This window comes from Drosophila navojoa, chromosome 3 (assembly GCF_054131105.1).
Source record: "Drosophila navojoa isolate 15081-1374.11 chromosome 3, UAZ_NAV_1.0, whole genome shotgun sequence".
Classification (NCBI taxonomy): domain Eukaryota; kingdom Metazoa; phylum Arthropoda; class Insecta; order Diptera; family Drosophilidae; genus Drosophila; species Drosophila navojoa.
The window spans coordinates 4460090-4485479 of NC_142891.1; the positions used below are offsets into that span (position 1 = coordinate 4460090).

At 35.2% G+C, this 25390-nt stretch overlaps 2 protein-coding genes across 3 annotated transcripts in view; one reads left to right on the top strand and one right to left on the bottom strand.

Moving 5' to 3' along the window:
• dpr2 (defective proboscis extension response 2) overlaps nt 1-25390 on the top strand; it is an 87566-nt gene that overhangs the window by 16450 nt on the left and 45726 nt on the right. The window lies entirely within an intron of this gene.
• LOC149091629 (uncharacterized) lies at nt 24235-25174 on the bottom strand. 2 transcript variants are annotated; one of them, XM_089257977.1, is made up of 2 exons: nt 25057-25174; nt 24235-24975 (listed from the first exon to the last, which is right to left on the bottom strand). In XM_089257977.1, exon 2 carries the CDS (start codon nt 24965-24967, stop codon nt 24341-24343), a length of 627 nt encoding a protein of 208 aa, XP_089114103.1. In that variant the 5' UTR covers nt 24968-24975; nt 25057-25174; the 3' UTR covers nt 24235-24340. The 2 variants fall into 2 exon arrangements, with proteins under 2 accessions (XP_089114103.1, XP_089114104.1); XM_089257978.1 differs by having other exon boundaries at nt 25052-25163.

The window sequence follows — 25390 nt, forward strand, 5'->3', positions numbered from 1 at the left end:
TTTCGATATGAGGGGAAATTATGAAATCTTGTCTAAACAAAGTTTTTTTCTTTGATCACTTTGAAACAAAAAAGTACCATAAATGAAGCAATATACCTCCTGCCAGCCACTTTACAGGGCATAAAAATTAAATGGAGGAAATATGAACAAGAGGAAGAAAAAAAATGGAAAATAAAACAGAAATGCAAAAACGTGCCACGACCATTTGTCGTGGCAATTAAAAAGTTTAGATTATTTTGCAACAATCTAAGGGGGGCGTGGCTGGTGATGGGCATGGTAGGCGTGGTTGGCGTGGCCGGCCATTATATCGACTTGATGACAAGGTAAAAGCTGGCGCATTTACATCCATAACCCTCCACGGAATTCATAAATTGCATAAAATAAGTCCAAGTGAAGCGGCTCTGGCCCATTAAAAGTCGAAAGCTGTCGAGTGTTTGGCCAAAAACAACAAGCAAAAAAAAAAAAAAAGGGTTATATCCAAATTATAATTTTAATGTTATTTAATTCTTATTAATGAAGACAAAGTGTCCAGCAGCTGGCCGGCTGGCTCTGTTGGCTCTGTTTGCACAGATGCTAGCCAAGCCGCGATGCGGCCAATTAAAATTGCACAAAAATTAATGAGCTAACTAACGTGGCTTAAAGTGTCGTTATTTTCATGGCCGCCGCTGTAGAATGCCAGTGCTTCCGCTGCGGTTGCTGATGCTGCGGCTGCTGCTCCTCCTCAATCGCTCAATCGTGGCGCAGTTTAAAATCAAAGCTCATTAATGAGTTCAGCTTATTAAAATAGCTGAACATCAAAATTTTATGCCACTTCATAAAATATTTCGTCATTCTTCAGAACTGTTCAAGTGAATGAATGAAGCACGCGAGAGTCTTAATTGTCTATAATGCGTATATAATACTGCAATTATTTGCTTTGTAGAGCATATTACGAGTCAAAAACTGCACATAAACTTGGATCAATAAGCCTTAACCTTTTCTGAATGTAGCTCAACGTTTTTTAGTGTTTCATGTTATTCATCAATGAATCAATTGACTTTTGGAAAATATTTTCCACATTTATTTTTTATTAATATGCTCTATTTTTAAACAGCTTTATTTATGCGCCTAATTAAAATTAAGTATTAATATACATAATAATTTATTTAAATATTTATCATTATTTTTTATTTATTTGACATTGTCTATAATGCGTATATAATACTATAATTATTGGCTTTGTAGAGCATATTACGAGTCAAAAACTGCACTTGAATCCTATAAGCCTTAGCCTTTTCTGAATGGAACTCAACGTTTTTTAATGTTTTTCATCAATGAATCAACTGGCTTTTGGCAAATATTTGCTACATTTAATTTTTATTGATATGTTTTATTTTTATTTAATCAGCTACACTTAAGCGCCAAATTAAAATTAAATATATGTATTTATTTTATATTTTTTTATATTTAATGATGTTATTATGCATAATAAAATATTAATGTTCTCAATATTTATTTAAATATTATTTAACATTATTTTGTATTTATTTCGCATTTTTTCACACGATATTTTATTCAGTATGTGCACAAGGCAAATATATGCAAACATATTTAATTATATGAAATAATCAGGTCATGGAAATTTGTGCATTTTTTGCTTAATCATAAATGTGCATTTATTTTTCATAAAATATATATTGAAGTTTTTGCAGACAAGTCTGCTGTACATAATTAAACAAGTTTTGCACCCTTTCGACCCTCACCCAAGTAAGGGTGAAGCGTATAAAAAAAAGAACAAGTAGAAAAGTAGACGAAACCGTTCCCGGCCGCTGGCTGGGTCCGTCGTCTGCCTTATATTGTCTGATAAAGCCAATGCCCTCTGCTGGGGCTCCATTTTTCGGGGCTGTCGCAATTTAATAAACATAAATTTCATTTAAACAATACAAAACAAAAAAAGAGAAGCACAATTACAAGTGTGTGTGTGTGTGTGTGTACTATGCATATGTGCACGTAATTTTATTTCATATTGTTGGCTGGTCCAACTTTTTGTCGCCGGTCGCAGGACTCGCCGGTTAAGAGACATTTGCCTGCGTGGCTGGCGGGCTTTGCCCCTTAAAAGGATATAAGGAAATCATATAAATACAAGCTCATAAAAATCATGGCAGCATGTCCTTTGCTCGCTACACACACACACATAAAAATATACATATATCTGTGTGTGTATATGTATATAGGCAGCGGTTATTGTCCTGCATATGCTGGCCTACTCTGTTATACCCTGAACACATTGAAAATGTGTAAACAGGGCTTTAAGCATTCTCGCAAATGTATGTAACAGTCAGCAGGAAGCGCGGCTGCCTCTGTAAAGCATATATATTATGGATCAGGATCAACAGCCAAATCGATATAGTACAACTTTTTCCTCTGTTATGATTTTATGGTGAATATTTTTTGTGAATGGACTTATCAGAAGAATTAATTTTCTTGTGAATCTATGAAAACTTTTTGTTAAATTTTCCTTATAGAGAAAAATATAAGAAATTACAGAGTAGGGTTTTTATAGAGTACAGTATAGACAGAGTAGAGTATAGACAGAGAAGAGTTTTTATGGCATGAGTAGAGTTTATATACATTGGTACAACCTCCTTTTTCTCATCTCTAAAAAATAGAACCCTATGATTTGCTTCAAATACAAATATTTCTCACATTCAGTCAGGGTATTTCCTAGTCAGAGTATTTTCTAGTCAGTATTTTACCTATTTTCATTTTTATTCGCTTCTTTTTTTGTTTTTACACTTTTTTGTTTTTTTTTTTTTTTGGCTGGCTGGGTGTTATGAATTGTTTTACATATGTGTGTATGTACTTTAAATGTGCGGCATATGTTTTTGGCGGTCGCCGCTTTGAATATTTTTCATGCATTTCTCGTTCATTCTGCGGCATTTTCATTGTCTGCCACAAATTACTTTTGCACTGCGGCAGCTGCCCTTGCCTTTGGCTTTGCCAATGTTCAAGTGTGACCAGCGTTTGGGATTATGAAGCAGTTACGGCACTTTTATATAGGGCACAAAGTTGAGTACATTCAGCCACAACAATTGTTCACTTGATAGTTGTGAAATGTGTTAAGGATATTCAATAATAATGAGTGTGTGGCATTGCATAAATATATACATTATAATTTATTATAGAGTCGCTAAAAGTTGGTGGATTTTCGTATAAAATGGCATAAGGTTATACATGTATAGTATGGGTATATTATAAATAGTTGGAGTTGATGATAGAAAAGTTTTGTGACTAACTATTTTCAGATAGTTTTTGTTTTTGGTTTCATTGGCTGGATTGTTTTTAGATTAACTAAGATTTTAAGTCTTTAAACTAATTCTTATGAATGTCAGTGAACGACTTTGCTTAAGAAAATTCCAAAATAAAATTTATCGAAGTCGCATAAATTTGTACAACGATTTATATCACTCTTGAATGTCGTTAGAGCTCCGGTATTATTACCATGGACATAATCTACCAAATTTATGAGTTAATAAAACATTTAAGCAGTTACGCAAGCATTTGCCTAATTGGATAAATTCATTTTTCGGTTTCATATTTCGAGAGGCAGTGCCTAAAATATGGAAAATGCGAAATGCAATCAGAAAATTGTGGCAAAAAATTAAGGATAACTGCAATGAAGCGTGTGCAACAAGAACTGAATGTACAAATCGCATGCAGAGGATAACTAGGCTGCTCTATAGGTGTGAGTGTCTGTGTGTGTGTGCGTGTTTATACAGCTGTATGTAGCAGGGGCAGTCTATGTGCGAGTCCTACTGTGTGTGTGTATTTCTGATACAAATATCTGCATCTACATTTGGTTATTTGCAGCTGTGTGCGTATCAGCTGCTAACTTCTACCTATTGTGGCACGTGGTGCATTGCCAGCTGCGCCTCAAAGTATGCAAACAAATTTTTTAATTAGTTAAAGCAAAGCGTGCCTCCAGCTGTAGGCATATCACGCATACGTCACGTACGTATGCCGATAATTTGTTAATTGACTTTGAATTGCAATTTGATTTTGTGTTTGTGGAGAGTGACACAGACAGCATGAGACAGACAAACAGACAGAGAGAGAGAGAGAGAGCGTGGGAGAGAAAGAGTGCGTGAAAGGGCGCGCCCATAATCAACCGCGGACATGTGATTTATGTCGAAATGCGTTTTCAATGATGCTGCCGAAACGAGCCAAAACAAATGTTTGGGGGGCAGAAAAGTTACGCCTGAATGTACAAATAATGATTTGACTGCCTGCCTGGATGTTTCCAGTTTGCCTGCCGGCCTGCCTGCCTGCCTGTCGACTGCCTGACTGGCTGACTGCCTGCTGGGTGTTGGCGGGGCCACTCTCGTGAAGGGGAGTGGCTTCGTGTGCGCTCAACTGAAATAATAGTAAGTCATAAATTGTTAGCTGCGCTGCGACTAAATTTAATTTTAGTTGGCTAGCCGCAGTGCCAACTCTCTGTCGACCAACTTCCCAATCAGCGTTCATAAAACTTTTCTCTCTCTCTTTCTTGTTTTATGATTTTTATTTTTCGCTTTGCCCTCGTTGTAGGTAACAACGAGAAATTATGTCAGTTCACCTTGTTTTGTTTGCTGTTGTTGTTGTTGCGGCTACTGCTCCTGCTGCTGCTGCTGCTGCTACTGGTGTGTTTTATGTGCGGCAGGGATAATCTGTAACAAATCTTTTGCCTGCAAAAACATTTGCCTTACGACGCATAAAAGTTGACACACATATATTGCACACATAAATATATAGAAAACTGCAGGCCAGCTAAACCAAACGAAATATATGTATATGTGGCAAATAAAAAACAATATAAAGATATGTGCATAAATTTATGCGAGGGCAGCGTGAGTGTGTTTGTTGATAATAATAATAATTTATTTGTATTGAAAATAGGATCATTATTATTTATTATTATTTATTTTAATATTATGACATATTTTTAAAAAATATCCTTAGCTATAGAAATCATGTATTTAGAGTCATTTTTAATCTTAAAGTATCAGGATTTATTTTTATAAAACATAGGGCTTTTAGTTTGTTTAAATGAAAATATTTAAACCTTTTGAAATTTGCCTTAGAAAGGCTTTTATTTGGTAGATCTGACTTGCAGATGTGAAAATATTAAATTTATCAAATATATATTTGATATAATAAAATAAGTGGAAATTTTACAATGTGTGTTTAATATACTTTATTTTTACTTTTCTTATATATTTGCTTTAATATCGCATTTTTAGAGTTTTTGGAGAAGATTTAGTCAGTAAAACATTTAAGACTGCTTTCACACATCTGTCTATATATATATAGTTTAAAGTTGATCAGGCTTCATTTTCATTTCTAGTTTCTATTGGATTACCATAGAACAAATGTATGCTCCCAGGACAGTCATTATTTAAGCTAACGCTAGCGCCATCTATGTGTCAATTTGTGTGTCTGCCCTCGTTTGTCAATTGTGAAAATAAGCCAAACGCAAACAAAATGCTCTGGTGCTTATGTAATTTTTGGGGCTGACACTGCATGGCGATACCGAATAAGAGAGGTGGGGAGAGAGTGTGCGTGAGAGACAGGGAGAGAGAGAGGGATGTGAGAAAGCGTGTAAGCTACAAAGCCCTTTTGTTAGATTTATTTCCGTTTTCGCCACTTTTGTTTGCAACTTTTCTGTGTTTTAGTTGTTATTGTTGTTGGTGTTGTTGCTACTTGTTTGTTTGTTTATTTGTTTGTTCGTCTGGTTGTTGGTCTGCTTGTAGTTTGATATGTTGTAATGCCATGCATTGCCACTGGGATCTCAACTGGGGTTCATGACACATTCCTACAGCCAATGCGGAAAATGTTCGAATCGTTGTTGTTTCCTTCATGAAGTATTCAATTTTTCATTGGATGCTGCGTGCGATTGTCGCCGACTGTGTAAATTGAAGCGAATGAATAAATAAATTAAAATTGAGTTTGTTGAAACTTTTCAGGCGTCAAAAAGGAGGCGGAGCCAAAAAAATAATAAAAATGAGAAGGAGAAGAGAGAAAGCCATTGGAAAAGGGCCAAAACAATATGTACGGCAGGGCTTAAGCTGCTGAAATATGAGCAAAAGGTCGCTTAATATACAGAGAAAGAGCAGAGATAAGCACAGTGCAGTGCGAAAGGGCTGCGTCTTGGATATACATAATTGAAGTGTATTTTAAAATATAAATTAGCATATCAATAAAAGAAATTCATAAATGAATAATTGTAGATGCCTCGAAGGGGCAAATGAGGCATAAATTATGACTTGCAGTTCTGTTAGAAAAGGACATTAGCTGAAGTTTTCTGAAGGAAAATTTGTATATACATTAAGTATGAAAGCGGGATCTAATTTGAAAAAACTCCAAAAATTACTTAAAATTTACGTATACTATATATATTAACGTTTTCACTTTTTCAAATTTGTATAGAGAGTGAGAAAATTTGTCGTTTGCATTTTAAATTCAATTATAAGCATCATTTTAAGAAATAATAATGGTTTAAGTTGTTAAAAAAAATGATATAATATTAGTAGCTTAGTAAACTTACATACTAAAATAAAAAATAATTAAAAACAAAATGAAAAATCGTTCCCCCAAGCATAGACATATTAAAGTTGCCGATACTTTTTGAGCATACCTCGTATATATGTATATATACAACAAATATATGCAAATATCAATTAAACGCGATATAAATTCGATGATTTACTGCCAATTAAATTTTGAGTGTCTTGGCATTAAGTTGTGTTTTTGCGTTAATAAAAAAAATTGTGTATATATGCCACTCATCTCGGTGTAATAAACGAATTTAATTATTAATTTCTCTGCTTTTCTGCACTTTCTTAATGCATGCCAAAAACAAAAAAATAAAAAATTTTACTTGAAATTTACGTCTGAAACTTTTCTACTCGTAAATCCTCGCCTTTTATTCCGCAATATTACAGCATAATTAAGCTGCATTTGCAGCTGCCTCTGCTGCTATTTACAGAGCACATGACCTTACCCCCCAAAAAAAAAATAAACTTTGTAGACACATACATATATATAAAAAATATTAAATAAACTGACTGTAGTCGAAGAGAGTATACTCTGTGCGCAGCATAAGAAATATTTTGTTAATTTTGCAAAGACAAACTTGAATTTCACTTAACAGTAGTGAATAAAAAAATGTTAACAAAAGTGTTATAGACTAGGACATACCCTATATGAACACAAAAAAAAAAAAATTAAATTATTTGAATGAATGCATCAAATTAAGAATGTTTCCCTAATAAAAAACCCTATATGCCTTTAAACTCTATATAGAACTTAGCACATTGACTTGACTGCTCTCGCTGCTCGCTGCTTCAGCCTGTTGCTCAACGTTGTGCAACTTTATGGCACCTTTTGCACAGGGTATTATAAATGGCTCCAAGTGGTAATTAAAAATTCGCTTGCCAGCCAAAAGTCGCTCTAAAAAAAAAAATAATAATAAAATAAGAGAGAAAAAAAAACTAGCAAAAAAATTGTTATTATGCCGTAGTTGCTGTTGCTGTCAAGACAAGCTCTAATAAGCTACATACACACCCACACACAGACTAGCACACACACATACATACATAACACATAACATTACATTGCACATTACGTATACGCAGCGTTTACAAATGAAGCTGCCAGCAGTGAGCTAGATGAGCAGAGTGATAAAATGAGCAAAGTCTGCAAGTTGACTTGGCTCTATATATGTATGTGTGTGTGTGTGTGTATGTGTGTACATATATAGAGCTGACTGTCAACGATATTGCACATACACACACACACACACACATATGAAAAGGGCAGAAGACTGAGAGAGAGAGGGAGAAAGAGAGAGACAAAGAGAGAGAGAGAGACAAAGAGAGAGAGAGAGACAAAGAGACAGAGAGTGAGAGAGAGAGAGAGAGTAACTGGCATCAACTAACAGAAACTTCTGTTCCCGTGATTTTAGTTAGCTGATAAACAAAAAGTGTGAGCGAGAGTGTATGTGTGTATGTTTGTGGCTGTGTGGGCCTGTATGTGTGACAACAATTTCGCTAAATTACAAACAATGCTTATTTGTTGTTTATCTGTGTAAAGTATCTACACACACTGATGATGCTCTCGCTCTCTCTGCTTCCCTTCCTCTGCCTGTCTCACTCTCTTGGGGGCAGGTGGCATTCAGCTCTGCGTAATTGAGTTGATAAAACGCTCGGGCGCTTTGTTGTAATTTGTGTAATGCATGCAAAGTTAATTACCTCAGGGAAACTTGGTAATTAGAAATGTGATTGAACGTGCCACCAGCCGAGCTCAAACTCCACGCGTTCCTGCTTCAGCTCCAACTCCAACTCCATTTCGAGGTCTAAATTTAAACACCTTACAACGGGGTTTCATAAATCAACGTAGCTTCTGTCACGGCTTCAGCTGTCAGCCTCAATAATCATTCGTTATTTTTCTGTTTGACAAATCGTTTGTGGTACCTAAAACACATTAACGAAAATTATTATTGCTGCCTTTGACTTTTGCAGACATTTTCAATTAGTCCGCCCTAAAAAGTTTTCTAAAAAAAAAAGAAAATACCATAAAAGTAAATACGTTGACATTACCTGCCTAGCCACAGTTTGAGCTCATTTGGAATGCATTTCGCTGTTGTAAATTGAATTCCAATCAAGCTCCAACAAAACTTTGCAGACAATAATAATGTAGTTTGATTTTGTTTGGTCTTTTGTTTTCGACAGTCAGGGGGATGGCGCGTGTGGTGGCGAAACATGTCTAGCCATAAAGAATTTGTCGTTGCAGTGCTGTCTACCTCGATTGGGTGCTAGCCAAGTAAATAAAGGTAACTAATGGCACACCAAATGGTATAAACACAACAAGAGTATTGGACTAGCGTAATGGGAAGTGCTGGACTAGCAGATGCACTTAGCATCACAGCTAATGGGTTTGGGTGTTGTCATGCAAATCCATTAAAGTTGTGGGACTCAACGTTGCAATGCATTTTCATTGCAATTGTTGTTGGATTTGTTAATAGATGAACAATAGATTATGGAATATAAGAACTAAAATTCTAGATAAGCATAGACTCGGCTTTCTTTTTGCTTAAGGCTAGCTTAGCTGTAAAATATTCTAATCTATTGCAAATAGCTTTGACTTTCATGGTTTGGTCTGAACGCAGAATAGAGCGAATCTGTCCTAGTATATATTCGTTGTATTATATATTATATTTCAGTTATTAAATTATATGCCAAATATAAAATTTCCCTTATTATTGATCTTTAGATAATAATGTATGTAAATATACATGGAAATATTGTTTATATATGCTAAATATATATGCTATATATCGATTTTACGATATCGCTCCTGCTTTTTACTTTGGGCTGCATATATTACCAACAAAACTCTATACCTTTTTCACAAACTATCAATAAGTGCAGGGTATAAGAGAATATAAATTGTCAGATACAGTCAAATATAATTAGTTTTAATTTTTGTTTTCAATTGCAAGTCAAGCCTAGAGTAAAATCAAATAATTACTACTGCAGACTTTATACATTTATTTCTATAAATATTACTTAATATTCAAGTCAAATTCAAATAACATATCTACGTAGACCTTCAGGCAGATGTTAATTTGGCACATAAAGAAATGCTTGAATTCAAAAAAGAAATGCGCTGCGCTACAATTTAGCTATGAAGCAAAACATATGACCTTAAACTCGTTAAGGTAACTGTCAAGTGCAAAGCATGTTGTCCCTCTGCTTTATTTTTAGAGCTCTTGTGCGACATAAAGCACAGTGAGTGTGTGAAATGATGTCAGGTGTTGCACTGGGTGCTAAGCGCAAAGCTTAACAAACACAGAATTTTATGCAATTTATTCAAACATGGCAAACGAAATGGCAATCCTAAAAGAATATGAATTTCAGTAGCATGTACCGAGAACAAGGATATTATATTTGTTTAAAAGAAAATATAGTTCTTGGTATAACTCAATGTATGAGAAATGGACAAAAACAAAAGTAGCCACATTGGCTAGTTTTTAGCTTGTGCAGTTAGGGCTTTAAGCCCTTTCGCCGTGCCATATGTCTTCTGTACCAAGGTTTTCTAGCTACGCAAGCGACAAGTGTTAAAATAGTTATTAAAGCAAACATCTGTTCGTAATCTCGTAACGGTAAACGCAATGCTCACACATGGTCTACGTGCGCTATTTTTAGCCTTCGCTTGCGTCAGGCAGCGGCGAAAAGTAAACCAAAAAAAACCCAAGTATGCAGAGTACAGAGTAGGAGTATGCAGTGCAGCCATCTGTTTTAGTAGGTGCTATGTTTGAAGCCGAGCTAAAATATATATTTGCTTTTAATACCTGTCCATGTTATATAAAGGAGTATATTGGTTTAATGCAATGTTTGACTAGGTTTCAATTGAAAATGATCAAATGGATATACATACATATGTATATATATTAAAATTTATTTCGGGTGCGGTAATCAGAGCATATATTATATATGATATGAAAACAAAGTTATATATTAAGATATATTCACTATTGAAAAACATGCGATATGTAGCTAAGCACCTAATTTGATTTAAATCTTCTATCCTTTTATTCGTCTCTATAATTATGCCAAAAAAGAATTTACGTCGTGACGTATTGGCATGCGTTATGTGTTCCTCGCTCATTTGCTCTGCTCAGCATTAGTTACGCTCTCTTCGTTCAAAGTAGTCATCCTGCTCACACTCAGCAACAGTGTGGGCTGTGTTCAGCAACAGCTAGCTCTGTCTCTTTCTCGCTCTGCGAGTGATAATTAGCGTGCGCTAGCCAATCAGAGGCGTGCACCCAAAACGCAAACTCACGCGGATAATAATTATACAGCAATTCTATGCAAGCTCTCAGTCTCTCACTAATACAAATGCAATAGGGGGAGCCAATCACAGCAAAATTGGATTGAGCATTGCAAGTGGAACGACAAGTGACACTGCCATAAATTCTGAATAATTATTATGGTTATCTGGGATTGTCAACTCTAACAGCTAAGAGTTAATTTATTAAATTCAATAAAATTACGTCTTATATATTCATCATATGAACGAGCATTACACAGTCAGTTTCGCTCACCTCCTAAGAGTCTCACCTCTTTCATTTGCAGTTTCTGTTGAATTATACCCACTGTTGTGGCCGGGCTCTAGTTTCAACAGCAAAGCTTGCCACATTTTTGTGTGTTCTCATATATCTTGTTCAGCTCTTTATTTATGCAAGTATTTATGTATGTCATTTGAAACACTCTCGTCTAATGCACGCTAATTGTTGTTTAATTTTAGAAAACAACTTTAAATTAGAGTGTCGTATAATATATATTTAAATTATCAATTAAACGAGGGAAAATTGCACTAAAAATAAAAAGTTTGTTCCTCCAAAATGTTTGAAATATATATACATATATACAGATTTTGCAGAGGTAAAACGAATTATAAACCAATTTATTGAAGCATTATGCATTCGATACCAATTTAGCAGCAAATTTGTTTATTAAAAACTACATGAAAAGCATTTACATGGAAAAAAATTTAAAATTGTCTGTGCACAAAGTTTATGCATGAAAAATGATTTTTTCGTGCCAATATTTTTTTTTTTTTTTTTTTTTTTTAATTTTTTGTTGATATGAAATATGCTTATAGAATCACTAACAAAAGAAATTAATAATAAAAATGTGTTTTGTTGAAGCGTAGTTAAATGGTAGATTAGCGTTTCTTTTTATATTGGACTGAGCAGATATTTGGCGCTTTAATGCTATTTGATATGAAATATTCCATTTGTTTAGTATAATTTTGTATAATATGTATAAGCTTTGGTAGATCTAGCTCTTGAAATACGTGAGCTGAGCTCAAATAACTAAAGCTTGTTCTTGACCTTTAGTAGGCTTTGTCTAGATTATGGAAAACAGATTATAAATTACAACTTCCTACCATCTTTGGTTTATTAAGCCTTTAACGTGATTTTAAGCAAATCCGTTAATCTTCGCTAAGAGCACTCAAGTCATAACAAATCTGCGCCCTAATTGGCTGTCCCATACCAGTTATCATATAAATATATCTCATATACATATTTCCGAGCACGCGCCCACAGACACACACACACACACGCACTCTTACTACTACAGCCATTTGTATATTAAACATATTTGTGTATTTGAACGCTTTTAGGCATTTTGGCACTTAGTAAAATCTTAGTTTTAGATTTATGTGTGTGTGTGTGTGATTGAAGGTCGTCCTGTATGTGGGTCCCTCTCTCTGTTTAGTGTGCGTGTGTGTGTGTGCACATCCATTGCCATCGACCGACAGCAAAAAACCAAAAAGCACTCGAAAACTGAAAATCTTGAGTTAACCCCAATGGAAACCCCTTTTCGCAATATGACGAATGCATTTGGACAAAACTTTTGGCTTATATATATTGTAAAGCCTTAAAAGGCAATAACTTTTTCCAATTGCAAAACGTTTTGTGCAACTTTACCTCTTTTATTTATTTTACTTTTTTTTCCAAATTCTGTTCGCTGCAACTATGTGAAGAATTTCACAAGTGTTGGGCAACAATTCGAGAGCTGGCCATTTTATTTGTTAGCTTGGTAACTTTAAGCGCTACCAGGTGAGTTTTAAAATATTTCCATTGAAAAGTTTTTGGCATTTTTGTTGGGCTTAGAAGGCGAAAATGAAATGCAGAAAAAATCTATAACAAAAGCTCTTCAGTTCATGTTTATGTAAGTGGAAAATTGTATTTTGCATTAGTACAGAGTAAGTAAAAGTGTTTAAGCCGTTCTTAACTGAATTTTAGGCTGAAATGTTAGTTACAGAAATGTCAGTTACATAAAGGCTTAAACATTTGTACTAAATTATTAAAAAAAAAAAAAAATGTTGAATTTTCCTGTGCATCGTAAATAATTTTCCTACATATTAAATTGAGAACAATTTTACTAGGAATTAGTGAAGTGTGCTTAGGTGCATTGGGAATGGGAAATGGGAAAAGATGGATATAATAAAAGCCTTCCAGTTCATGCTTATTTAAGTGGAAATTTGAGTTATGCATTTGTAAGTAAGCAAAAGCGTTTTCTTTTAACTAAAGTATAGGCTTAGTTTTATATATATAAATTTAATCAAAATGGGAAGCAGAATCTATCCAGTCATGCCCAGCTGATGTCAGTATGAACACAATTATCTCGTGAGTCTTAAAAGCCAGAGACTTGATATTTGAAATCAGAATCGTATATAACATACTTCGTCTATCATATTTAAAAAGAATCAAGACATTTCTGTTATATTAATTGAAACTATTAATTTGATTCTAATTGCTAATGTGAGTTTGACAAAAACTACAGATTTCAAATTTACTCTACAGTTTCGTTGATGATAAATAAAATGTTAGACATATTAACATACTTTTCACTTTTCCAATTCTAGATTCCGTAAGCTTCAAGCTTGCTTCATTAATTTGTACATCAGCCTCGCCAATTTAATGTTCATTTTATAAATAAAATATTCTCCATAGCTAAATGACTTGGGATATTTATAATAATGTGCTTATATTTAAGCACCTTAATTCATCTGTTTTTTCATAGACGCTGCTCATGCAAAGTTTTCCATCCATTGACTCTATTAATTGTTAAGTTTATTCATTTCAAATAGTTTTCATTTCTTCTTCTTTTTCGCAACTCCATTAAAATCCAATACTTAAGCATGAAAAACATTCCATACACACATACCTACTATATTGTGACCACAAATAAACAAACCGGAAATCAGTTGAAAAGTTTAAGCATTGTTTTAGAGCAATAAAAATATATATAAATAAATATGTATATATGTATATGTATGTATATATAAAATTTATTTGTTAGTTGTTGGCTGAGTTGTCATAGATTATGCAGAAGATTGTGGACTTGGCGTTGGGGGCTAGGCTTGGGTGTATTTGGGCTATCGGGTTCGCATTGGGTCAACGAGAGTATGCAGACGGGAATGTGACGCCAAAACTTTTTCGATAGCCGAAACTTAAGTGCCGTTACCCGCATTCACCGACCCTGCGACTGGCAACGAGTTGGCACCGCTGCTATCTACCTAGCTAGCCGGCTCTCGCTCTCTCTCTCTCTCTCTGTTAACCGCCATCTCTCCCTCTCTCTCTGTCTCTCTGTTTCTTTCAGAGTTTCTTGGTTTTGTTTGAGTTTTGTGCGCCTGCAAGCCAAAAAGTTTTTGCTCACTGGCCATAAATTTACTGCAGCTGCCTTTTTCTTGCATGCTCTGAATGGTTTGTTTGCTTTTTGTTCGTTATGATAATTATTTGGCACACATATACACATACTTATATATATATATATAGATATGTATTATTTAATATATATTTTTGGTAATGCTTCCACTTGAATTTAATTAGTCTTAAAGTTGGCAATTTATAATTAGAAATTTGCTCGCAGCATGCAATTTGCAATTCGCAATTTGCAATTTGCACTGTGTGCTCGCTTATGTGCCACATGCTGCTGGCTCGTCTTATGTACGTGCCACTTTTTTGTTGCGCCTGCTGCTTGCTTCCTGTTGGCCTCGTCTTGCGCTTTTGATTGACGTTGACGCTGCCAATTTTACGAAAAAAAAAAAAACAAAACAAAATGAAGCAAAACCACGCCTGCCATTCGCCTGGTATTTGGCCTCTGTTGCCTCTCGGCGCAATCAATTAGGAACGATTTTGCTTTGTTTCTTTTTTTCTGTTCGTTTTTCTTTGGGCAAAAATATTGTAAGAGAAGTGCTGCATACTTTATGGCTGACGTGACATGCCTCATACATGGGCTTTCCGCTTACAAAGTATTTTTTACAGCCTTAGTGTGTTATACAAGCTGTACAACAGTTGTAAAACATGTTTTACTAAAAAAAAAAAAAGAGGAATGAAGTCACATCAGATTTGTTGGAAATGTTTGGCATTCGAAGTGTTGCCTATTCTTATGGACAACAAATTGGAATATTAAAATTTTTTAATTTTAATATACTTCAGTATTTAACAAAAAATCAAAAATTTAGAAGCTGATGCCTCAGTTTATATTTTTATTATTTTTAAATATGTGTAATAAAGCTAAAAGCTTTTAATAGTTTTTTTTTTTTTTTTTTTAAATATTCCATTAAATTTTTTTTTGTGTCAATAAAATATTTAACTGTTTCAAATTAATGTAATTATTTTTTAATACAATTTTTAACATTTTCCTTATATTTTGTTTTCCATATTGATCACATAAGTTAATTTATTGTGTAATTTCATTAATGCTCGTTTGAGTTAGTATTACCATGTATATTTCTTAAGCATTGCTTAAACAAATTTAACTTTATTAAACTTGGCTGTCTACGCTTAAAGCTCGCTGCGTTGTCTGCCAACTGCAGTTCAAGGCATTTGCATAGCGAGAGTAAGAATCAACTGCACATTCAATTTGCTGTGAAAGTCTGGGGGAATAGCACACCGGCAAAGTTTTTGCATATTTTCTTGTTGCTGCTGCCACTGCTGGATGCCATGGCCTTGAATGCAGCTGTAAATTATCTGTAGGACTGCAATTGTTTGCCAAATAGTTTAGTTTAGTTGTTACAGTCACAAGACATTTATCATAACAGTCAGCAATTGAGGCAAAAGGGAAATGAAGAGAACAACTCCTTTCCGCTCTTACCTCCCTCTCCCACGCTCTCGCACTCTATTTTCTTTGAGCAGTGAAGCTCAAGCACTCAGTGTAATTGAGCGGCACTTAGAAAATATGCGGCTCATTAGCTGCAAGCCCAAAGGTGTTTCTGCCTCCCGACGGGTTCGACAGGCAGCAAGACAACTTACACACGCTCGCACACACATTGCACACTCCCACACACACACACGCACACGCACACACATACGTAAGCAAAGTGAACTTAACGCTTGACTGATTTCTTTGGCCTCAAACAAAATTGGCACGCGCTGCTCAGCCTTTCGTGGTGGTAGCTACACACACACACACACACACACACACACACACACACACACACACACACACACAAATACATAGAAAATAAAAATGATTTCCAGCAACATGTTTCTGTGGTGCTGGTACTGCTGCTGGTTGCTGCTGCTGCGACGGCTTCTTTATAGATATCCATCTAATGTTTATATGTGGCTACGTGCCATAGCTTGATGTCTGGCCCCTCGGAGCACCCCAAACTGCTGTAGCCAGCTTGTCAGTGTTTGTGTTTGGGCTCAAGTTTTGTTACGTGCCTGGCTTAATTTTGAGCCAACACGCCAGCCAACTGGTAACTGGTAGCTGGTAGCTGGTAACTGGCAACTGGCAGCCGCAACTCATTGGGTTCCGATTACATGGCGTATACGTAATATAGCCAAAGTTTTCTTCCTGCTGCACATCAAGTTGGCTCCCTTTACCAATTTACTTGGCTGCAACAAGTTGTGAGCCATGGCCAAAGCTGTTTGAGCTGCACACACGAACGCACACACATACATAGGCACATAGGCACACAGGCACACACAAAAACAAACACAGTGTGGCTAAGTAACCAACTTTAAGCTCAAGTTACGCTTCTGCTTGGTTGCTCATACGCAACGTTAGACCAGGTTTCATAATTTCACTATAGGCGCCAAGCATTTCAATGCCACAATGCTTGCATTGTAAGCGTTTTCACTTATCATCGATATCCAAGAATTTCCATACGTGTGTAAGTTGCTCTCGAACTTTGCATGTGTGTGTGTGTGTGTGTGGGCGCTATGCCAAAAATGCAAACTTTGCTGTACGTGGATTTTCGCAACAAAAACAATCCTTTGTTTCTCACTCTATTCTAGTTGGTGCATTTTGAGACTTTCATTGGGAAAATGCATTTAGCAATCGGCATTCGACATTTGGCATTTCGCTTTGCACATTTCACATTTCACATTTCACATTGTGCCTGGCCGATTGGTCTCCAATTTTCCACACACACACACACATAATGCCATTGCAATAAGGCCACGGCTGACTGGCACTCGCAATATTATTGCCATAGTTTTAAGCGCCTTATGGCCCCAAATGCTTTAATGTATTTTGCGTGTTTTGGCCTATGCCATTAGCCATTATCAAAACTAAATATGATTTATATAGGCTTGTGCTTTGTGTGCCCAAAATCTGCCTGAAACTGGCTTCAATTATAGTTTTGGTCGTAGAACAGTTGTGAAGAGTTTCCGGATGCCTCTGGCTTTAGCATTTTTCAAACACTGATTTTTAAAGTGGAAAATTGTCTGAAAATTATTCTAATTGCTATCTAGAAAATAAACTCATAAATAAACAGCATGTGATACAATTTTAGACTTGTACGTTTAAAGTCTCTAGCTCTCTAACAAAATTTAATCGACAGCTAAAAAAGCATTTAGCTTCAATTTATGTTGCTTAATTTATTGCTTGTTGCTAGTCCAGAAAAAAAAGCAATTTGAGTGCCAGAGTGCCCCTAATGTGCAATTCTTATGCACTGTCATCTAACTACAAATTGTGTTTTCTACTATAAGGAAGCATGAAAAGATTTTGCTTTCCTTTTCTTGTAGACTTTCAGTATTAAAAGTCTCTTAATCGATCTCGATTGACAACATTTAAATTTAAAAAATATTATTGATTAACATATATATATATATTTTTAATATTAATATTAATAATATTATATATTAATATATATATATTTTTTTAAATTTTTAATATAACTAAATATTCAAACCTTATTAATATTAACAATATTATTATATATATATATATTAATATTAATATATATATATATATATTTTTTTTTTTTAAATTATTGATTTAACTAAATATTCAAATCTTAAGCATTTTAATTCAACTAAACATTCGAAACAAATAACAGCAGCATTTCCTTTCATTGATTTTATAAAGAGATATCTATTTAATATTTTTATATATTTAAATATTCCAACATACAATTCCTCGTCATTTTCTAAGATTTACTTTCTGTTTAAGGTTTCCATTTAAATGCAGCGCACAACTTATTTTTTTCTCTCTCATTTTTTTCGCTTTTTGCCCTTCTCTTTCACACACCCGCTTTCAAGTTTTCATTATTTTGCTGCCAGCATCAATTTGGTCAGACCCAGCAGCCACAATATCCAGCGCATAAAACGCGCATTAGCAAACTATTAGTCAAATCCCCAAGGTGCCATTTACCATGTCCAGAGCACTCGATCTCTCTATTTGCCTCTCCCTCCCATGTTCTCTCTCTCTCTCTCTCCTGCTCGCTTCGTCTCTCACGATTGCAGCTTGTGCCATTTGCAATGTAATTTGTGACGCCTAATAAAATGCCAAAATACTCAGTAAAAATAAATAAATAACAAAAAAAAAAAATGTGCATAAATTATAAGACAGCAGCAGTCGCAGTCGTAGTCGCAAAAGTGTGAAAAATTACGCATACGCCCCCTTGGAGCAGTGCGCCAAATGCGGAGTACCACAAAGTACCAAAGCGACCGCAAAAACCACAAACCAACAACAACAAAAGCAAGAGCAAAAACAAAGAGAAAGTAACCAAAAAGAAAAACAACAACTGCGCGCTGAACATTTTCTCCCACACACACAGAGAACGACGGAGGACAGCGAATAATTTAATTTACTTTTAATTTTCGCTTACAAACTTTTAGGCGCAGTTGCTTAATCTTATTCTTGCTCTGTGCAACCGATTCTATTAGAGTGCGGCTGTGTGTGTGTGTGTTTGTGTGTTTGGGCCAGCTGATGCGCATTTAATTGTGCGCTATTTCTTTGGACTAGCAAATTAAGAAAAATGCGTTTTAATTCCATTCAGGTTTGAGTGCGATTGCGAGAATGAGATGAAAGAAAGGGCGAAAGGGAAAGCACAAAAAGAGAACGAGGAAGAGTGCGGCTTAGGCCAGGCAGGTCAACATCAAAGAAAGATTTGATAAGGTATATCCGTTTCCGCGAAAGGTGCAGAATTTTTGTTTATACATTTTATTATATTTAACCGGCTTTGCTCTGTGATAAGATAAAACAGGTTTAGGTTTGAACTCTGTTTTGCTAGAAAAAATTAAAGCAAAGAAATACATTATCAGATAGGCTTTGCTTTACATGCTTTTGTTATAGAGGCAGAAATAGATAAGGTTTATTGAAAAGATTTATTTCAGAGCTCTGTTTACGATTTGAATAGTCAAAAAAAAAAAAAAGGGAAAAAGGGGTTTGAAATATTTATTTATTTATTAAAAAAAAAAAAAAAGGTTGCGTATTTTGCATATTTTAAATCGGAGATTCAACAAATTAAAAAAAGTTTTGCTTAATTAAAAAAATTTCTTAAAATATATTTTGCTCAAAATTCGAATGTTGAATTTATCTGAATTGAAAACAAAATTTGTAAAAATAATTGTTGAATTATGGTTTTTATTTTTATTTTTTTAAATTAAGCGAAATCCCAATTATTGTTTATAAATATTCAAAAAAATTGTGATATAAATAAAAATAAATTTGTTAAAATATTCATTAAATTTTTTTTCAGTTAGTCATTTTTTTGTATAAATGGAATTATTATATTTGAATTTGGTAAAAAATTTTTGTTTATTAGGTAATGTTTTTTTTTTTTTTTGTAGTAATAAAATCATTATTTTTAAATTTGGTAAAAATGTGCAAATATTCGAATTAAGTCATTAAACACAATTTACATAAGATCGAAAGCCCTAAGTAAAATAAGGTTAGAGTACCTTAATTTCCTTATCCGCGCGGAAAATGGTTTCGCATTATTCTAGCTGTGTTTTTTTTTTCCATAAGTTGTGACTGTTTTCTGCGGCTCAGTTCAGTTGAGTTGAGCCGAAATGAGTTCAGCTCAGTTGAGGAGTTTGCTTGGATTTAGTTTTATATTCAGCTCTTTGGCTCTCTCGTGGCGTTTGTGTGCTTAGGGCCAGTTCGCCCACTGTTTGTGTTGTGTGTTGAAAACAATTTTGAGAGGCAGCCGACTGGTGCTTTGTTTCTGGCTTTGATTGAAATTAAGCGCATTTGAAGAGGTGGCCCACAAATTGTGGCCATAGTTCAAGTGGCATTGTTTTCATACAAAATCTACCCAACATAATATATATGTATACATTTGTGTGTATATAAATTGTGATAAATTGTTTTGGTAATTTGACAAGCATTTGTGAGGAGGCTACTGGGCCTTCAATAAATATGAGGATATTGTTATAATTAATGTGAGTGCTTTGCCAAGTGGACAACATTTGCTTTCATTATGCTTATTTCCTTCATTAATTGTTTCCACTGCGATACTCTTCACATAATCGTTGCCAACATGTTGCTGCGCTAATTCGAACGACAATAAAACCAGCCACAATGGAGTATATACATATACATTCAATGTATATATACATACATATATGATATATTAAAGTTTTAAAGTTTCAACTAAACGTCATCGAAATGTCACATTCTCTACTCTGGCATTCTGCAAAATTTCCGTTGCCTGTTTAATGCGTTATCAACGTCCACCAAATATAGCCATGAGAGTAGACAATAGGCTCTAACAACTGAGCTCTGGTGTCAGCTGTGAACTGCTCACTGAATAGCGAATAATTAAATGCAAATTAACAATGGTCAATGGACTTTTTGGTTGGCGAGCGCGCTCTCAGTGGGACGGGCGCTGTTGTTGCTGTTGCACTCGACTAAATCGCATGGTGCAAAATTTGCATGCACTGATGGACCAGTTCGCTAATGGAGAGTCCAGATATGTATTACGATTATGCCATACCAAATGGACATTGGGCTGTTGCAGCTGGAGCTGCAGATAGACAGAGCATTCGTCCTTAACCTGAGCTGGATTCAGTTGGCATTGTGTTGTTCCACACACTCACACTCACACACACACACAGTCACACATACACACTTGCATGTATGCACACAGAGCCGCCCAATCTGGCATTCTTATTAGTTTATGCCACTCAGCCAGTGAAGAGTATGACGTACAAGCGCATATGTTGCTATGCGAATAGGCAAATGCAAAACTATGCGAACTTTCGAACAATGCAAGGCTCAAAAGCGTATCAGAAGCGAAAAGGTGAGAGACGTGGCACAATAGAATGGTTTCCAGCCCAGAGACGAGGCAACATAGCCATATAAGTCGGAAACATGCTTCTTGAGTGGAATAAAACTCGAAAGATTGTTAAGCATGCGTTAAGCTAAGCAAATTAGATGAGTTCTAAGAATCTTTAACAATTGTTAACGGGATATGAATGTGTGTTAAATGAATTTACGAAAGTAAATACAAAATTGTACCTTTAATTTAATTTAAAAAATTATAATGTAAAAATCATACATTAAATTGTTTCTTGTACATTAATTAAATTTTATATATATAAAATAACAACATATGGACAATTTTAAATAAATTCAATATAAAATGTCCGTTAAAAAAAAAAATTAATAAATAAATTAGTATACAAAAAGTCTTACGGTAAATAAATATTAAATAAAATTCTATGAAAAACATATATTCATTATAATTAGAAATATAAGATATTTACAAATAAAAATAAATATATAAAAAAATATGTATTTTTCAAAACTAGCGATTTCGAATCAATTATTCATAGTTTTTATATCAATCACGCTGTTTTTTTTATCGCTTGCAACCTACTTCTGTTGATCCAAAACTTTTTAGCCAGATTAGCTTGTTCTATTTGCCTAAAAGCTCTAGCCAAACATATGTACTATACCATAAACTAAGTAAACACTCACCAGCTTCAATCAATTCGATCATAAAACATGCCCCCACAAGCGAAACGAGTTTGCCGTCGCATTGGCCAACGGGTATAAACACGTTGGCCAGCATTTGAGGTTGAAATGCAATCTAAAGCAAAGCACAAACTTTAAAACTGTTGACCCGCTCGTCGCCGTTCGTCGGCCACAAAGTGGATGAAATGCAGTGGGGTGGGAGGTGCGAGGTAGGGGGCGCTAGCGTTTGTGTTTGTGTAAATTGCAGTATTCGATGGCCAATACGAACGACCAAAAACTGCAAAAGTACAAAACCAACGGATTGGAAAAGTGCGCCTGACACAAACACACACACACATACAGACACACATACACATGAGCACACTTACACACACGAGCACACACAGACAGTGACTAATACACAGCTGTCTGCACACATACACACAATGCCCTGTCCGTGTTGGCCTAGAAAACCGAGTACAATATAAAATGCCAAAAATGTGAGAGAGCACGTAAAACGTAAAGTGTTTGTTATACCCTGTAGCCATAAAGTGGTTGAAGGGGATATCGGTTTATAGCCCCAAAGCTATTTATTTATGATTTTCATAGAACACATAGACAGAAAAAAAATGCTGCCACTCGCTGAACTAGTAAGAGGATTATGAACTTTAAAAGCAGCGCAGGGCGTTGCTCTTCAAAGCGCAACAATTTCGACGAATGTGAGATGTGGAGAGAGATAGAAGTGATACGTAGAGCGAGAATAAGAGAGAGTGGGAGATAGGAGAGGAGGGAGACTTTTGGTAAATAAACAAATAAAAATAAAAATAATATTATAATTTACTCGAAACAATTCCTACACTAAAATTCAAATGATGAGTTGCATGTTTATAATATCCATTAAGACAGTTAAGTAGTATTAGCTAGTCAAAGTCTCCCTATTGTCGCAGCTTTCGCGCGTTGTTTTGAAATTTGTGCCGCAGGGCTGTCCCATTATTGGAAATAAAACAATTGACAGCAATGAGACTGCGCCTGGCACGACCTAGCTAGGACCCAATATGCTCTTGGCCGCGACCATAAGCGCTGCGGCATTGGCGCTACCAAAGTCGCCAGCTCCCCAGTTAACCAGTTATCGGGCCATCCAGCCATCCAGCTATCCAGCTGTCCATGTTATTCACTAGGTTGGCCTAGTAACTGCCCGGTTTCGCAGTTATCCTTCGATTAGTTAAGCTGCGCAAAATAATGATGACAGCTGACGAGGCTTACCGCAGCGCCGGCTACAGTCGAGCCAAATGTACTAGGTGCTAGGTGCTCTGTGCGGCTACCCGTGGGAGCGACAGTCAGTTGAGGGGATTAATTGAGTGATGAGTGGATGCTGTCGTCTGTATAATGGATACTGCTATCTCATAACACTTCAATTTGAGCGCAGCACGTCCGTTGTCGCTTAATGGCCAATCCAAGCCTCGCAACACGGCTATCGAATATCGCATGTCGCACTTCGCATTCCGCATTTCGCATCTCGCATGTCGATTGTTGAATGTTTATTCAACTGTTAAGAGCGATTTTTTCTTTATTTTTCTGCCGAACGTACCGTATCTATGCTGTCCTGCCGCCGGTCCATTAGCTGAAAAAGTACTTGGGAATTTACAGTTATGCTCTTAGCCATAGTAACTAAGCCTTTAGCCGTCGCCCCCATCGTCGTGCTCTGTTCTTGGTTATGTTGATTCGCAGCAATCAGCTTATGTCATGCACATTTACTGTGCGCGTATTATAGCTATTAGCTTGAATATCGTGTAATGCCGCAATAATGGGCACTGAATTTCCATAGCCGGCAATTCCAGGCAAATATTGTTATCACACAGATACATTGGCAACTTACACGAATAATTCCAAATATATACATATATGTTTTTTTCTTTTTGATATATTTTTATTATATATTATACCGATATTTTTATCGTACAGACACGCACTTTTTGATTTTAATAAATACTTGTATACATCTAAAAGATAGTTGGGAATACGTATGTACCCTAGAAATTCCGATTTTTATATTTTTGTATTTTTCAGATATATAATTTTGGGATAAATCTTTGTTTATTTATTTACTTGCATTTTTTGTTTAAATTATTATTTGTTTTATTTATTTATTTATATATATATATTTATTTTTTTTTTTTTATGTGGCTTTCACATTTAAATACAAATATAGTAGATATGAACTCTTTCAAATATTTTATTTACAATATTTTTTTTTTATTTCTTTTTATTTCATTTTATTTTATTTATTTTTTTTTTTTTTATAAGGAAAACTTTGGGTTTTGGGTATAATTTCTAAATTAAAAAAAAAATTATATATATAAATAGACACATATAAAATTAAATACTAAAATATAGAACTCTTTCAAAATTGGAACTTTAAAAAATTCTTCCTACGAAAAAAAAATAAATAAAAATAAATAAATGCCAACCCAGAATGATGAATAATGAATTTGATGGGCAATCTTAATTGAAGTGCTCAAAATTTTTTATTATAAACCGAAAAGTAGAGCAATTACATTGTAAAAAATAGAAACATTTTTAAATAGTACAGCTTGGCTTGGGATATTTTTTGTTTAAAGCTTCCAGACTGGCTCAGCAGTATCACCGCTCTCTTTTTGTTTGATTCTCTTGACGTCCGATACACGCAAGCGGACAGGAATCTTTGGTTGTCGCAATGATTTAATTTTCGGCTCTGGATCTGGTTCGCTATCGTCAAGCAGAGCTGTTCTGCGGCTCTGTACGAGCTGCTCTATGATCGAACTGTCGGAGGCTAGAGACTTGAGGTTCAAGTATTCATCCGTGTAGACCAATTCGTATTTGAATAGCATCTCGAACTGCTGCATTAGCTCCAATTCTTGCAAAGTTATGCATGTACTGCCCAAATGCTTATACGTATCCCGCTCGAAGCAGTGTAGTTTGCGGTGAAAGTTTTGCTTTGACGAAGGTGCCAACAAAAATATCATACGATTAAAATCCTGTCGTCCAGTTAGCTGAAATAGCAGAGGTTCCAGCAATATTTGCGCCTTGTCCTCCACGTCCGGATTACCATAACGCGGCATTATTGATCGTCTTATTAGTCCGTGCATATCATTGTATACGCTGACCCAGCGACCCATTGCAATAAGTTTATTGCCTTGCGAATTAACTGGTTTGTTCGTAAATGGCCGAGGAGAATTCTCGCTGTTGCTCGTTTTATCCATTCTGTTGTCTTTAGTCAGGAATAGTAAAAAAAAAAATCTTTTGTAATTGTCTGAAGCAAAAAAAAATGTAGTCAGATAAAATACTTTACTAAATTTTAAAAATGTGTCTGAAATTCATGTGAATGCGTTTCGTGCTAATTTCCAAATGATTCCTACAGTCCTGTTTCCATAGGCCATAGCTCGGTTTCTGTTCAAGGCCTACTTGGTTTTCTAAAATAAGGCCAATCACAAAATGTTTGTTCAGACAACAATAATTATTTGTCTTTCGCGCATATTTTGCGTCGCACTTGAGTTTGACATTTGCGTAATTGCATTTCACTGACAGCCGCACAAAGCGTCTCTGCGGCGAGTGTTTGATATACCATTGTGCTCATTTAATATTAATTAACTGAATTAGGGTCTTGAATGAAGTTATGTGGATTT

What these genes read in the sequence shown, in the direction of transcription:
- LOC149091629 (XM_089257977.1), bottom strand. Translation starts at nt 24,967, where the DNA reads ATGGATAAAACGAGCAACAGCGAGAATTCTCCTCGGCCATTTACGAAC.